This window comes from Phascolarctos cinereus, unplaced genomic scaffold (assembly GCF_003287225.1).
Source record: "Phascolarctos cinereus isolate Bilbo 61053 unplaced genomic scaffold, phaCin_HiC Scaffold_5;HRSCAF=322, whole genome shotgun sequence".
Taxonomy (NCBI): Eukaryota; Metazoa; Chordata; class Mammalia; order Diprotodontia; family Phascolarctidae; genus Phascolarctos; species Phascolarctos cinereus.
In genome coordinates, this window is record NW_027555958.1 from 260,171,631 (window position 1) to 260,187,566 (window position 15,936).

The 15,936-nt window shown below is 35.3% G+C and overlaps 1 protein-coding gene across 1 annotated transcript in view; it reads right to left on the minus strand.

Moving 5' to 3' along the window:
• Positions 1-471: 471 nt before the first annotated feature.
• LOC110193924 (heparan sulfate glucosamine 3-O-sulfotransferase 3B1-like) overlaps positions 472-15,936 on the minus strand; it is a 34,613-nt gene continuing 19,148 nt past the window's right edge. Inside the window, exon 2 of the mRNA XM_020965953.2 lies at positions 472-1,094. Within this exon, the coding sequence (XP_020821612.2) occupies positions 476-1,094 (619 nt within the window). The 3' untranslated portion in view covers positions 472-475. The remainder of the gene's footprint in view (positions 1,095-15,936) is intronic.

Here is a 15,936-nt window from a genome sequence, read left to right on the forward strand (position 1 = left end):
CCAGTTGAAGAATAAGTTACTCAGTACTTTTTGAAATGACATCACATTATTTGAAAGATTAGCAGCATGAGGTATTATTGACTTCCCAGAGATTCTAAGGCATAACTCTGATTCTATATAACCCTTTAGGAAGAAAGAGATACAGAAGTCTCCTCAAAAAAGCATATTGCAGGTTTACTACCCATAGTAACATAAAAGTACAAAACTTGTGCTTTTCTCCTATTCTTTTTAAATAGTATGATTAGAAAATGGAAGTATCATCAATTGTTAGAAGAAAAAAAACAAAATAATTGAGTTAAACGTGTTGGAATGTTAATAGGCTTTGATGTTAACTCTTCAAACTGTGTTCAAACTAGACAGTTTGGGAATTAATTACTGATGAATTGAAAATAAATTATTATAAAGTAGATATATGTATGTTTTACATATGTCTGCCCCCGCTTTATATGGTAAACTAGATAGCATTTTTTTTGTTTCAATCCCAGCCAAAATCATGTCCAGTCATCTGGTAGAATTTCATGTTAAAAGGCCTGTAAAACTCACGGAGTCTCTGGACAACCTCCTGGTTGATATTGGGATGTGTTCTACCTTTGTTTTTACCAAGGCAGTGGGATTTGCTGCTGCCCTCAGACTTTTTCAGGCAGGGGAAGCCCTTGGTCTTATTGAAGTAAAAATTCTTTTTTGTGATGACCCTTTTAAGGCCCAGGAAGTCCTGGACCCTTCCAAGTTCTCCAGCTGGGTCACCAATCAGCCTCTCCCCACTCACAAACAGTATCTGGTTAATAGGGAAGTAGAGGAGCCAGTTCTCTAAGTGCTTGGCATAGATACCAATCTGTATGGCATTCCAGGATGTGTCAATGAGGCCTGTAGTTCTGTTTTTGAAAGTTAAACTTTCAAAAGTGGGGATATCAGGGCATTTGGAGAATGTCTGAGTATAGTCTGAGATGGCTCTGGTCACTGGGTCTCGGACCACAACAATGAGTTTGGTATCTTTGGACATAGCTGAGATGCGAGCAGGAGCCTCTTTTGTAATGAAGTAACTGGGAGTTTTCTCCATGGTGATTTGTCCATCCAAGGATCTTGGCATCAGATCTCTGAAGACAAACAAATGATACACAGGTAAGAAAAAAACATGTGCTAAAATTTCAATAGCCCAAAATCCTTTTTCACAGTTAGGGTTTAGGAATATGAAAAGTAGTATGATAGATTTTTAGGTACCCTATGAGATTGTCTCAGGGCTGGATTTCAAAGATTCATGCCACTCTCATGCCTTGTGTATGACATCTCTCTTTCTGTGATTAGATTGGTCTACTGTATTCTCATTTTTGAATGAAATTTATCTCCAATACAAAAAAAGTCTAGAAAAAATACCCATTGTGTATCATTTCTTCCCTATTTTTCTAAGCAGTTAAATACAGCTTTCAGGGATTTCCAGTAGAAGGTGGTTTTAAACACATAAAAATTGTCTGAACTTGACATAAATCTATAGGCACCTTACAGATAATGAGAGAAATAATCTGATAGAGATCTACCAAATCAAGCTAGAAATTTATTTTCTTATTCATACTTTCTCAATGTGTTCCCCATTCCAGAGAACATAAACCATCCAAAAAGCATCATAATAAGAGTGGTTTGGAAAAGAACCCAAGAGTGAGGTTGCTGCTCTGCCAATCATTTGCTCTTTGGTGTTAGGCAAGTCATTTAATTTCTATAAGCCTATTTCTGCATCTGTAAAATATGGAGATTGCATTAAATAATCTTTAAAATTCTTTCCAGTCATTTTTTCTATGCAGAAAAGTAGAAATAAAAAGTAATAGAGTGATATATCTAATCTACCCTTTCTTCTAGCTAGAAATATGTTAGTCTACATTCAATTGGCTTTGCAATGATAAAGAACTGACAAAGTGAATTCGTCTTGATGAGAGAGTGTTAAGAAATACATGTGCATAGATGTCACAATGGTATAAGTAAAATCACTGTACATTTACTACGGAAGAATATATCAGAAACCTTTATGAACTATTCCACAAAGCTTCAGATATAACAGGAAAAGATGTATATGTTACCCGTTACATAATCAGCATAACAAAAACCATGCAGATAAAGACAACTAATTCATGAAACGTATCATGTCATTTGAGGAGAAAAAGAGGTAGATGCTAGTGATTATTATCCAAAATAAAAGTTGCAACTGATATTACTGAAGAATGAAAGAACTTGACTGTCCTCAATTATTCAAATAGGTACCAATACATTGCTATGCTGCATTATAAGTATGAATATAATAATGTTAGAAAAGTATTATGCTAAAATGTCTGTGGGCAAATTATCCAATTCAATGTTGAATATCTGAATACTCACTGTGACATAATAGATCTAGCCTTTGCTTGAAGACCTCCAAGGAGTTCCACTTCTTGAGGCAGCCCATTCCATTTTTGGACAACTCTAATTGTTAGGAAGTTTTTCCTAACATCAAGCCTAAATTTACTTCTTTGCAACTTCTACCTCTGTTTCCTGACTTCCTTCAAGTCCCAACTAATATTTGACTTTCTATGGGAAACCTTTCTGCATTCCCTTTAAATGTAGTGACTCTCTTCCACTGAAAATTTGGACTCTTCTCCATTCAAATTTATATTGTATGTAGCTTGTTTGTACATGGTTGTTTGCTTATCGTCTCTTCCATTAGATTGTGAGCTCCTTGACTACAGGGACTATCTACCCCCAGTACTTAGGACTGTGATAACACATAGTAAGCACTTAAATGTTTATTGACTGACTGGTTTTGTCCTCAAGAATTAAATAAAACATGTTCAATTTCTTCTCTACATGATTAATCATTCAAAAGGCATCACGTACCCCTGCATCTTCTCCAGGTTGAAAATGCATAGTTTCTTTAGGAGCTCTCTGACATTGGTTTTTAATTTTAAAAAACAAATAGCAATTTAAAATGACTATATGCAAAGAAATAGCATTAATAACAATAGCTAGCAATTACATGGCATTCTACGATTACAAAGTATCTTACATGATATTTGGAGTGTCTCCAAATGTTTCTATTGGTAGATGATATCATACATATTGCATTGAACATGAACACTATAAAGTCTTGTCAACGAAATCTACAGAAATATGAAAAGAGACTGGTTTAACTATTCATGCTGCAAAGCATATGAGAAACTTATGTTGCCAAATTGAGCAAAAATGTTGAAGTGAAAGGATTAAAAGGATGCTGGCTTTTCATCCCACTACCCCATGGGAAAAAAAATAAAAAGAAACACAAAAGAGAGGGAGAAATAACTTAAAACACACACACACACAATCCAAAATAAAAAATTAGCAGAACAAAGAAGAGCAATGACATAATTATCAAATACTATAGGGCAACTGAATTGTCCGAAGTACTCAGAATCAATGGAGCATGAAAAATAAAATATGCAAGACATCTTAAAAGATGTCCTTAACTGCATCAACTTTTTTTAAAGTAAAATTGAAAATGAACTACTAGATGGTATAAAAAAAGAGTCTGAAGAAAGTAAAATTTCCATGAGGAAACTGAGACTCAAAGTCATTTTAAAAAGTAGAAGCAATAATGAAGAAAAGCACCAACATGAATAATAAAATAGAAAAAAAACTGAGAAAAATTCACAGATGCAAGTAATAGACTTACTCCAGTTGAAAATAATATTGCAAAAAAAATATAATGCACAGTGAGTGGAAATTATTCAAGCTATTAGAAAACTTAAGTGACAGACCTGAAACATAGATCACAATACAGCAATCTCAGGATTACTTCTACTCTGTATTACTTACAGGAAAAAAACCAATTTACTACAAGGGATATAAAATAATAATGAATCCATTAAAGAAAAATTCTGAGAATTGGCTAAAACAACTTATGAAAAATAAATCAAAATCATCCACAAAATCCTCAAATAAGAAGGAACTCAAGATTTAGCATGCATGGACATAGCATAAATTCCAACACTAAAACATTAAGAAAAAATACAAGCTGCCGAAAGATGTCCAAAAATCACTTACAAAGATAAAATAAGCAGAGTTGCAATAAATTTTATAAGAAAGATAAGGGGAAGAGTATAGGAAGATGACAGAATAAGGCAGAAAATTATCTGACTCTCCCAAATTCCTCTCCAATTAACCTAAAACAACACGTCAAATGGAATTTTAGAGCAGCATAAATAATAAAAAGTCATGATAAAATAGTCATCCAGCCAAAGAGGAGGACATTAGGAAAGATCTAATCTACCAGGGTGGTGGCCTGGCTGGGAACAAAGTGCAGATATATTGGAATAACAAAGAGCAAGCTTTGGGAGCAGCTGTGTTGGTGGCAGCCAAGGCTTTGGGATGGTTAGGAGTTGGGGGTGAGTGGCTGATCAGGAGAAGATTGTGGGGGCCCTTTGCTGGCACTGGACAAGGGGCCCAGGCCTGTTGACTGGATGTGGCCTCAGGCTGTGGCTGTTGGTGAGAAAGGGCAAGCACAAGCTGATGAATGTAGTCATAGAGGGACAGGGGCCCAGTTCACTGTTCCTGGATGGAGAGCACTGGTTGTGGTCACTTTCAGGAGTGCAAAGTCCCTGGTTTTGGTTCCATGGCAGAAGGGCAAACTGATGCTTCCAGATTCAGGTTGGTGGTGCATTTCTGGGATAGTAGAGAGTGAGTGTTAATGGAAGCAGTGCAGGGACCCTGGGCAGTTACTTCACCCTGTTTGCCTCAGTTTCCTCATCTGTCAAATGAGCTACAGAAGGAAATGATAGACTCCTCCAGTATCTTTGCCAAGAAAACTCCAAATGGGGTCATGAAGAGTCAGACACAACTGACACAACTGAACAGCAACAAAATTAAACACCAAATTATTAAAAATTTTTGTACAAATAAAAATAAAAATATAGCCAAGATTAGATGGAAAGCAGAAAACTGGGGGAAATTTTTATAGCCAGTTTCTCAAATAAAGGTACTTGTATCTCAGATATATAGAGAAATGAGTCAAATTTAAAAGGATATGATTCATTCCCTAATTGATAAATGGTCAAACAATTGGTAGCTTTTGGAAGGAAAAAAATCAAAGGTGTATATATATATATATATATATATATATATATATATAGTGTGTGTGTGTGTGTGTGTGTATAGTCACATGAAAAAAATGGTTTAAATCATTATTGATTAGAGAAATGTGAATTAAAATAACTTTGAGGTACCATCTCACACCCATCAGATTGGCCAAAGTGATAGAAGAGGAGAATTACAAATGTGGAAAAATTGGAACATTAATTGGGACACTATTGGTGGAATTATGAACTGATCCAACCATTTGGGAAAGCAATTTGGAATTATGCTCAAATAGTTATAAAGCCATATTGCAGTTATAAAGCAATTGACCCAGCAATGCCATTGCAGTTATCTCTTCCACACTGAAACTTACCCCATCACAGGTTTTGATATATCTAGAGTCAGCATAAGAAATTACATGGGAATTTTTGGGGAGTTTTGTAGAAGCTGCAGACAATACACAAAGGCCAGCAGTTGACACAGAAAAAAATTTGGAAACTCAGAAATGCATAAAATATATGCGTAGCATTGTACCATACCAATGCAAATTTTACAATAAAGTACTGTAAACACCCTATAAGAGAAAAGGAAAAAAATTCAGACTTATTCTCTGGTACTAAGGGAGGGCCAAAAAATTTTATGCAGATTATCCAGATTAGGGGGATGCTGTGCCCCCTAACTCCTGTAATGTAGAAAGAATAGCTATATTGTGTCTGTTTCTCAAGGTGGTCAGCAAAAAAGGAAAAGAACCTATGTGTTCTAAAATATTTATAGCAGCTCTCTTTATGGTGGCAAAGAACTGGAAAACAAGGGAATGCCCATCAATTGGGGAACAGGCAAACTAGTTGTGGTATATGATTGTGATGGAATACTACTGTGCTGTAAGAAATGATGAGCAGGTTCATTTTAGAAAAACATGCAAAGACTTGTATGAAATAATGTAGAGTGGAATGAGCAGACCAAGAGAACACTGTAAACTATAATAGCAATATTATTCAAAGAGTAGCTGTGAACAACTAAGGTATTATGAGCATTATAAATACTCAAATCAACTACAAAGGACCTATGAAGGAAGATGCTATCTACCTCCAGAGAATGTTGTGATAACGGATAAATTGATAAAGAACTGACTAATAGAAGTATGCATAATATGGTTCCATAATCTATATCTATCTTTCTATCTATCCATCTATCTATCTATCTATCCATTAAATGTTGGCCTTCTTTAATGCAGGATTGGGAGAGAGACAGCTCACAATTCAGAATGTAACAAAAAATAAAATAAAATTTAAAAAGAAGTATAAGAAAGGATGTTAGTACTTGAACTCCCTGTGCTTCAGTGCAACTCCAGGTGGGCAGGTGTCCTCCAGCAGCTAAACCTCCCTGTGCTTCAGCCCAGCCTGGATGAGCAGGCATTCTCCATGGGCCAGACCCACTCAGAGTTTCAGTATAGCCCTGGGAAATGCAGAAAATCCCACCTGGCCTCAGCACATGCCAGCCACCACCACTAGGACCCCAGCCCAGCACCAGATAAGCTGCCAGACCTATACAGCCTCATGCTGGCAGCACCTGAGGCCCCAGAACACAAAGCCAGTGACCAGGCCTCTGGCTGCTAGCATAAAAAGTGTGGAACTGAGCTCCCTGTGCTCCAGCAAGAGTGCTCAACTTTAAAAGCCAGGAAATAGGCAAACATCATGAGCAAAAACCACAAATGGACAATGACCATAGATTCTTTCTATGGGGACAGAGAAGATCAAAATACAAATTCAGAAGAGGAAAACATTGTGATTATACCCACATCTGAAACCTCAGAGGAGAATATGAACTGTTCAAAAGCCCAAAAGCTTGGAAGAGCTCAAGAGGGATTTTATAAGTCAAATAAGAGAGGTAGAAGAAAAATTGGGAAAAGAAATGAGAGGTATGCAAAAGAGAGCCAACAACTTGGAAAAAAGACAAAAATTGATTGTATAAAAAAATTCCTTAAAAAATTCAATTGGCTGGGGCAGCTAGGTGGTGCAGTAGATAGAGCACTGGCCTTGAAGTCAGAAGGACCTGAGTTCAAATCTGACCTCAGACCAAACACTTGGCACTTACTAGCTGTGTGACCCTGGGCAAGCCACTTAACCGCAATTGCCTCCCCCCAAAAAAGAAAAGAAACAGGAGGTGCAAAGACCTATTACAATAAAGGTAGAAAGGGAGGGAGATGAGCATTGTTTGAACTTTACTGTCATTGGATTTGGCTCAAAGAGGGAATAACATACTCAGTTAGGTATAGAAATCTAACTTACTCTATAGGAAGTAGAAGGGGAAAGAGGAAAGAAAAGGGAGGGGGTGGATAGAAGGGAGGAAAGAAGTAGGGGAAAAGGGAAAGCAAAGGTAGGGAGGCTGATGGAAAGGAGGGCAGATTGAGGTAGAAGGTGGTCAAAAGAAAAACTCTAGTGAGAAAGGAAAGGGAGAAAGGAGAGAGAAAAACACAAACAGGGAAAAAAATAGGATGAAGAGAAAGAGATTGATAGTAATAATAACTGTGAATGTGAATGGGATGAACTCTCCCCATAAAATGAAAGTGGATAGCAGAGTGGATTAAAAACAATAATCCTACAGTATGTTGTTTACAAGAAACACATTTAAAACAGAGGGGTACACACAGAGTATAGGTAAAAGGCTGGAGCAGAATATTCTTCAGGGGAAGTAAAGAAAGCAGGGGTAGCAATCCTGATTTCAGATAAAGCAAAAGTGAAAATGGACCTAATTAAAAGAGGTAAGGAAAGAAACTACATCCTGCTAAAAAAGCATCATAGCCAATGAGGTAATATAATTACTAAACATATGTACCAAGTGGATAGGCTATAGCATCCAAATTCTTAGAGGAGAAGTTAAGTGAGTTACAGGAAGAAACAGATGGCAAAACTGTACTAGTGGGGGACCTTAACTTCCCCCTCTCAGAACTAGATAAATCTAACCACAAAATAAACAAGAAAGAAATTAAGGAGATGAATAGAATTTTAGAAAAGTTAGATATGGTAGACCTCTGGAGAAAATTGAATGGGGATAGAAAAGAACATACCTTTTTTTTTCTCAGTGGAACATGGCACCTACACAAAACTTGACCACATATTATGGCATAAAAACCTTACAATCCAATGCAGGAAGGCAGAAAAATTAAATGCATCCTTTTCTGATTATGATGCAATAAAAATTACATATAATAAAGGACCATAGAAAGATAGGCTAGAAATTAATTGGAAACTAAATAATCTAATCCTAAAGAATGAGTGGGTCAAACAACAAATTACAGAACTAATCAATAATTACATCCCATAGAACAACAATAATGAGACAACATACCAAAACTTATGGGATGAAGCAAAAGCAGTTATTAGGGGAAGTTTTATGTCTCTAAATGCTTACATGAATAAAAGAACAAAAGGAAATCAATGAATTGGGCATGCAACTAAAAAAGCTAGAAAAAGAACAAATTTTAAATCTCCAATTAAATACCAGATTAGAAATACTGAAAACCAAAGGAGAGATTAATAAAATTGAAATTAAGAAAACCATTGAACTCATAAATAAAACTAAGAGCTGGTTTTATGAAAAAAAATAATAAAGTAAATAAACCTTTGGTTAATTTTATTTAAAAAAAAAAAGAACAAGAAAACCAAATTACCAGCATCAAAAATGAAAAGGGTGAAGTCACCACCAAGGAAGGGAAAATTAAAACAATAATTAGGAGATAGTTTGTCCAACTGTATGCCAATAAATTGTTCACCTATTCATAAGTCTGACAAGTAATAGGTTCCATGTTCTTCTAATTTTCTTGTAAAATCTCTCTTTATAAAATCATCTATCCATTTTAACTTCATCTTATTAAATGGTGTAAGATATTGGTCTGTAACTATTTTCTGCTATACTGTTTTGTAGTTTTCCCAACAATTTTTTACCAAATAATGAATTCTTATCTCAAAATCTTAAGTCTTTACACTTGTCAAATACAAGGTTCTGTTCCATTGATCTACCTTTCTATTTCTTAGCCAGTACCAGATAATTTTGATAATTACTGCCTTGTAATATAGTTTAAGGTCTGATACTGCTAAAATGTAATCCTTTACATTATTTCCTTTGATATTCTTTCCTTTTTTTGTTTTTCTAAATGAATTTTGTTTTTATTTTTCTAATTCAATAAAATAATTGGTAATTTAATTGGGATGGCATTGAATATACAAATTAGAGTAAAATTATCATATTTTTATATTGGTCCTGCCTACCTATGAACAATTAATATTTCCTCAATTATTTAAATCTCATTTTATTTGCATAAAAAAAGTTTTTTATAATTGTTTATATGGTTCCTGGGTTTGTTTTGGCAGATGTACTCCCAGATATTTTATACTGTCTGTAGTTATTTTAAATGGGGTGGGAGTTTTTTGCTATCTCTTCTTGAAGTTGTGTTTGTGATATGTAGGAATGCTGATGATTTATGTAGATTTACTTTATATCTTGCTACCTTGCTAAAATTGTTAATTGTTTCAACTAACTTTTTAGTTGAGTCTTTGTGATTTTCCAAGAATATCAGCATATTGTTTGCAAAAAGAGATACTTTTATCACCTCATTCCCTATTTGCATTCCTTAAATTTGTTTTTCTTCTATTATTGCCATTGCTACGATTTCCAATACAGTATTGACTAATATTGGTGAGAGTGGGCATCCTTTTTTCACACCTGATCTTGCTGAGAAGAATTACGAATATCATTTACATATATCATTACACATATTTCTTGAAGTGCAGTAATATTCTGTTACATGCATGTACCACAACTTGTTTAGCCATTTCCCAATTGATGAGCATCTACTTTGTTTCCAATTCTTAGTTATCACAAAAAGTGGTCCTATAAATATTTTGGAGTATAGGGGGACTTCTTTTTAATGGCTCCTGGGGGGGGGAGTGGGTAGTAATAATACAGGTATAATTTCAAATTGTTTTCCAAAATAGTTGTATCATTTCATAGTTCCACCAACAACATATTAGTGTGCCTATTATTCCACAACTCCTCCAACATTGACTGTTGTCATATTTTTGTTGCTTTTGTCAATTTGCAGGGTATAGGATATTGGATTCTTTTGATTTCCATTTCTTTCTCTGTGTTTCCTATTTATAATAAGCTACTAACCTTAATTAGTTTTTAGCAAAGAGAATTTACTATGCAGGTGTAGTAGGAATATTTGGTATCAAGCACTTTCCCTCACAAAACCCAGTATATATAAGGGCCCTGGGGTGAGTGATCTCAAAATTATTGTAAAATGCTAGTGAAGCACATGAGAGGTAAATCGTACTTCACAGGTTCAAATTACTGGAAATCCTTTTCTCTTTTTGTGGAGTCTTTATTAGGTTCCCTTTTGGGGACCTCTTCTGACTCCAAGAGTCATAGCTTACACTTCTCCATATTGTCTCCTTCAAGCTGTATCTTTTGAGTGACTCTCTTTTTGTATCCATCTTTGTGATTTGTCTTCAGTGTTTCTTTGCTCCCAGCTAGATGCATTTTCTCTTACTGATCCAATTTCTTAAATATCTCTCCTTCTAATATCTCTAACCTCTCCTTCCAATGAGGAAGGAGAATTGGAGGGGAAGCTAATGTCTCCTCAAGGTGTTCCTGCCCTGCACAGTGGAGTCCTCTGCCACTCAACTTGCTACTCTTTTTATGTTTGCTGTTTGTTGTTCAGTCATTTTTAGTCATGTCCAAATCTTTGTGATCCTAGTTGGGATTTTCTTGGCAAAGATACTACAGTGGTTTGTCATTTCCTTCTATGACTCATTTTACAAATGAGGAAACTGAGGCAAACAGGGTTGAGTGAGTTGCCCAGGGTCACACAGTTACTAAGTGTCTGAGGCCAGATTTGAACTCAGGAAGATAAGTCTTCCTGACTCTAGGCCCAGCACTCTATCCACTGTACCACCTAGCTGCCTTACACATGCATACATTCTCTCTCTCTCTCTCTCTCTCTTCTCTCTCTCTCTCTCTCTCTCTCTCTTTCTCTCTCTCTCTCTCCTAAAGTTGTATCTGATTCTTTTAGTCAATCACAAGCTAAGACTTTTCCTTGTGGCATCTGTTTTTCATCTCATTGGCAAAAGCTATATTATTCTTCCAAATTGTTTAAGAGATTATCCCCACACTGTGATGAAGTTGCAGGGAATTTCCTTAATAACTAGTTTATTCTGGTGACTGATCTGCTTGAGTTGTCTGTGCCTTCTTTCATTAATTGAGATGGTAGTAGAACCCCACCTCATGCCTACATATAATGGAGGTATAGGTACATAAATCCAGCATTATCTATCCAGCAAAACTCAGAACTCTCCAAGAAAGCAGAAGACAGATATTTGAGAAATAGGCTTTGAAAATGCAATTCAAGCAAATCTTTATATATAAGTATTCAAAACAAGTCATACTTCTCAAATCAAGATAAAATGTTAGCAACAAAACATAAGACCTCTCTGAACCCTGTGCAAAGAAAACCACTAAAAGTTTCAGAAGGGTTTTTCAGAGAAACAGTGGGGGAGAAAACAGAAAGGGAAAAGAGAAAAGAGAAGGGAGCCAAAGTAATCCCTATTCAAAATTTCCATCTTTTACAAAGAAGTGCAAGTTTAAAAAAAAGAAAAACTATTTGACTATTGACATTATACAAGACAGAGAAATTCTGAAATTGTTCTATAAAATTTGGGTCAATAATATTTCTATTATTAACAAATTTCTATTCTACTTTTTCTCATTAGGAATTTCTAATCAGACATTTTTCTAAATTTCTTATTTCTTTTCTAATATTTCTGTTAATAATAATTATTAATAAGTATGACCTAAATTTCCAATAAAATGAAGAGTTACTAATGGATTAAATATAAACTATAACAAAAACACTGCTCAAAAAACCACATTTATTCTGGAAAATCTAAATGTATTTAAAATGAAAAAGTGATCAAAACTTATCAAGCTTCTGTCAAATTATGAAACCAGAAAAGGCACTAAATTGAATTAAACCATTATTGTTCCTCAAATGTAATATATTTTAGATACTTATACACTAGTAATTTGGCATTAAACTGAATATGAACAGGCAACAAAAATGCTAAAATATCTCTATATATTAATTTTCCACCAGTAATCCCAGAGAGTAAGCAATAAAAATGAGGGGATATGATAAATTGCTTTAATAAAGTTATTAGGAAAAAGGATTCTATGTATGATGACCGAGAATTAAGAGAGACTGACAGAAAAATAACTACAAAACATAACAGATATTTGGGCTTTTAGATGTACAAAAGACTTATTTAAAGATAACTTGAAAATTATTTTGACTGAAATCAAGGAAATACCAAATGAATGGAGGGGCTATCACCTGCCAGTTAGGTAGGGTAAATATAGCAAATGTAGCAAAAACATGAAGCTTTTCCTAGATTTGCCCAAATGCTAGCTTTCTCATTCCCTAACTAGCTTACATTTAATTAATAGGTTACAAAATTTCTATTTATTCTCTACATGCTTGTTTTGTGTATTTGCCTCCCAAATAGAATGTAAGCAAGCTCCTTGAAAGTATTAGTTCATTTTCAAAATATTTGTTTCTCGAGCACCTAGCATAGTAGTGAATAATAAATTCTGTTGTTGATTGATTAATTAAACTAACTCAGCAATTTGCTGCAAAATACTGATAGGTTATTTCATGAAAATTCATATAGAAAAAACTGACGCTAAGAATATCACAGGATAACAGATTCAGAGTTCAAAGGGAGCTTAAAGGTCCTTTAGTCTAAATCCCTCATTTCACAGATGAGGAAACTGAGGCCAAAGAAGTTAAGTGACTTCCCCAAGGCCATGTAAGTTTTAAATGCCAGTGATAGGATTTGAACTAAGGTTCTCTAAGTGTAGAACAACTCTTTTCACTGTACTATGCTGTGATACTCATTTTAGTCAACTGTGTGATTTTAAAGTTATGTTTGGCTATAAAATATCATTTGTCTGTTCACTTCTCATAACTTCATCAAGGGTGTCCTTATTGCTTGTGTAACATGGATAGTGGGACAGAGAATTTACACTAACCCCTTTGAGTGGACTATGAATTCTTGCCCTTAGCTAAAGGACATTTGTAACTAGAGATCCCTACTTCTGTGAATGGGGGCTATGCCAAAAATATTGAGGTTTGATAGATTAAGAGATGCCCCTTCAGTAGTTTTTAAGAACAAGGATAAAGTATTCTATATATGTTTCCATTTAGTCTTGCCTGATTTGGAACATAGATTGTCTCTTGAATTTCCAGCAAAAGCAGGGGAAAGAAAGGGTTTCCATCTCTTCTAACCCTAGCACAATGGTAATGAGAACATTTATTTGCCAAGGTGAGCTTGAGATTTGACCTCAAATCCCAGGCTGCCTTTTCTGCTTTATGATTCTTTCTTTGTGCACAGGTGAATGAGGAGCCATCCTGAGCTAGATATTTCTAGACTTTATGGCTACCTCAGTGAGAATATGTTCTTGTTTAGGTGAGCTTGAGGTTGGACCTCATGCTCTCAGCTGCCTTTTCTGCCTTATGTTTCTTTCTCTGAGTATGGGTGACTGAAAAGCCATTCTGAGATGAATTTTTCTAGCCTTGATGGCTATGTCATAAGTTTAAGAGGCAAGGACTTCTTTGGTCAGGTGGCAGTTGCTCAGCACAAGAGTTCCTTTGAGGAAAAAATTACTACTGCTAGGAGTATGCTACAATCCAAGCCACACTGTGGTGTGTTACTATGTCTAGATCTAAATAGTAAATATCTAAGGTGACTTATGGATTGTATTTGCTTTTGCAATGTAGGTGCAGCTTCATAGTGATACTTTTATAGCATCAAGTTTTATTATCTCTAAAATTATTCTTATTGATATATTTTATGTCACCTACATTTTACTTTGTATTCTCCCCCTGCCCTTCCCTGAGCTATCTTTTATAATAAACACTTTAAAAAGGAGAAATAAAAAATTCTGCAAGACTAACCAAAATATTTTTAAAAAATTAATATATTATTTGCAATGTCACATACACATGGTCCCCCACCTATGAACAAAGGGTGGGAGAGATGCCTAATCATATCATACGTTTGAGGACATTATAATTTTCCAGCATTCAATCTTGATAGTTTTGTTATTGTTCTTTGCATTTGTATCATTTTAATCATGGTGTATATTGTTTTTATGGTTCTATTTATTTCACTTTGCATCAATTCATTTAAGTATTTATATTTTTCTTTGTATTCATGTTCATCATTTCTTATGGTAAGTACATTATATTCATATATCCCAATTTGTTTATACATCCCCCAACTGATGGGCATCTGCTCTGCTTCCAGTTTTTTGCTACTGTGAAAAATGTCAATATAAAGATTTTGGGGTATGTGCAGGCCTTTCTTTACATCATTTGCTTACTTGGTGTCTGAGCCTAGGAGTACAATCTTTGGCCCAAAGAGTATGGACCTTTTAGCTAGCATGTACATTAAGTTATATTTTACTTGAAGTCCTGCTTGTTTCATTCTTTGCCTACCCCAGGATAGAACTTTGACTGTGTTATATCTTTTATTTCTAGAAGCAAAGTGAGTAACTCAGTTTAAAGATAATGTTTAAAGTCACAGATAAATTTGAAAAAATGTACCCATTTATGTTACTTGGTACTGATTGTATATACACATTAACTTAGGAAACTATGGAGTCTGGCTGAATAGGAGGCCATTAGTTTTCAAACTAAAAAAGTACATTTTTGCATGTGTCAGGGTTTTAAGTCACCTCTTAAAATATTCCCTTAGCTTCATCTCTAAAGGGAAATTATGGAAAATCTATTCGAAAAGGAGACAAACCTAATTTTTTTTTTATGTAAAGAAAGGCAAGGACTGACTTGTCTGTTTTTTTAACTGATAAATTTGCTTCAACACAACTGATAAACATAAGTATTCCAACTATGGAGTATTTCTTCATAAAGTGTAAAGGAAGACAAAAGAATTCTTTTATAAGTTATCATTTACTAATGGAAGATTATATGCTCTAACTAACTTTAACAAGGTAGTATCAACATTAGGTTTTCTATAACCTGAATTTTGTTGCCTAAAACTTACAGAATTTTAGTCCATATATGTTCTTTTTTTGGATTTGCTTTATTTGATTCTGATTTATTTGCTTTAAAAAACTGCAGTTGAGAGAGGAGAGCTAAGTTGGAAGAGAAAAGGCAGGGGCTTTCCGGAGCTCTTCCAAATTCCCCTCCAAACGACTTTAAATAACACTGCAAAATGAATTCTACAGCAGAACTCACAAAAGAATGGGGCAAAACAATTTTCCAGGCCGAGACAACTTAGAAGGACAGCAGGAAAGGTCTGTCACACCAGGGTGAAAGTGGAGTGCAGTCTAGTACAAGTTGTACCAGCACAGACCATGTCCCAGAAAACCAGCAGTAGGTCTTGAGGATGATTGAATAATGTGTGGCAGCAAAGACTTCTGGACCTCTCAGCCAACAGATGGTAAGGGGGTCAGAAAACAGGTCAGAAGGAGATTACAGCGCTCCCTTTGCTGCCACTGAGTGCAGGATTCTGTTCAGTTGCTCACATGTGGATCTGGATTGCAGTCTTGGGTCTTGATACCAGGGCAAGGAGAAGCTTGCAGCTTCAAGGGAGAAGGGACCCTGGTCAGGGCAGAGAAGAGTGCTTGTGGTCACTTATAGACCAGAGTACAGGCCAAGAGAATAGTGAATACACCTCCCTTTAGATCATACCACCTTGAAAGAACTAAAAACTTACAGACCCCCACAATTAGCTCTGAAAACAACAGCACAAAAAACCTGAAGCTTTGGACAGTTCCCACTTCACCCTG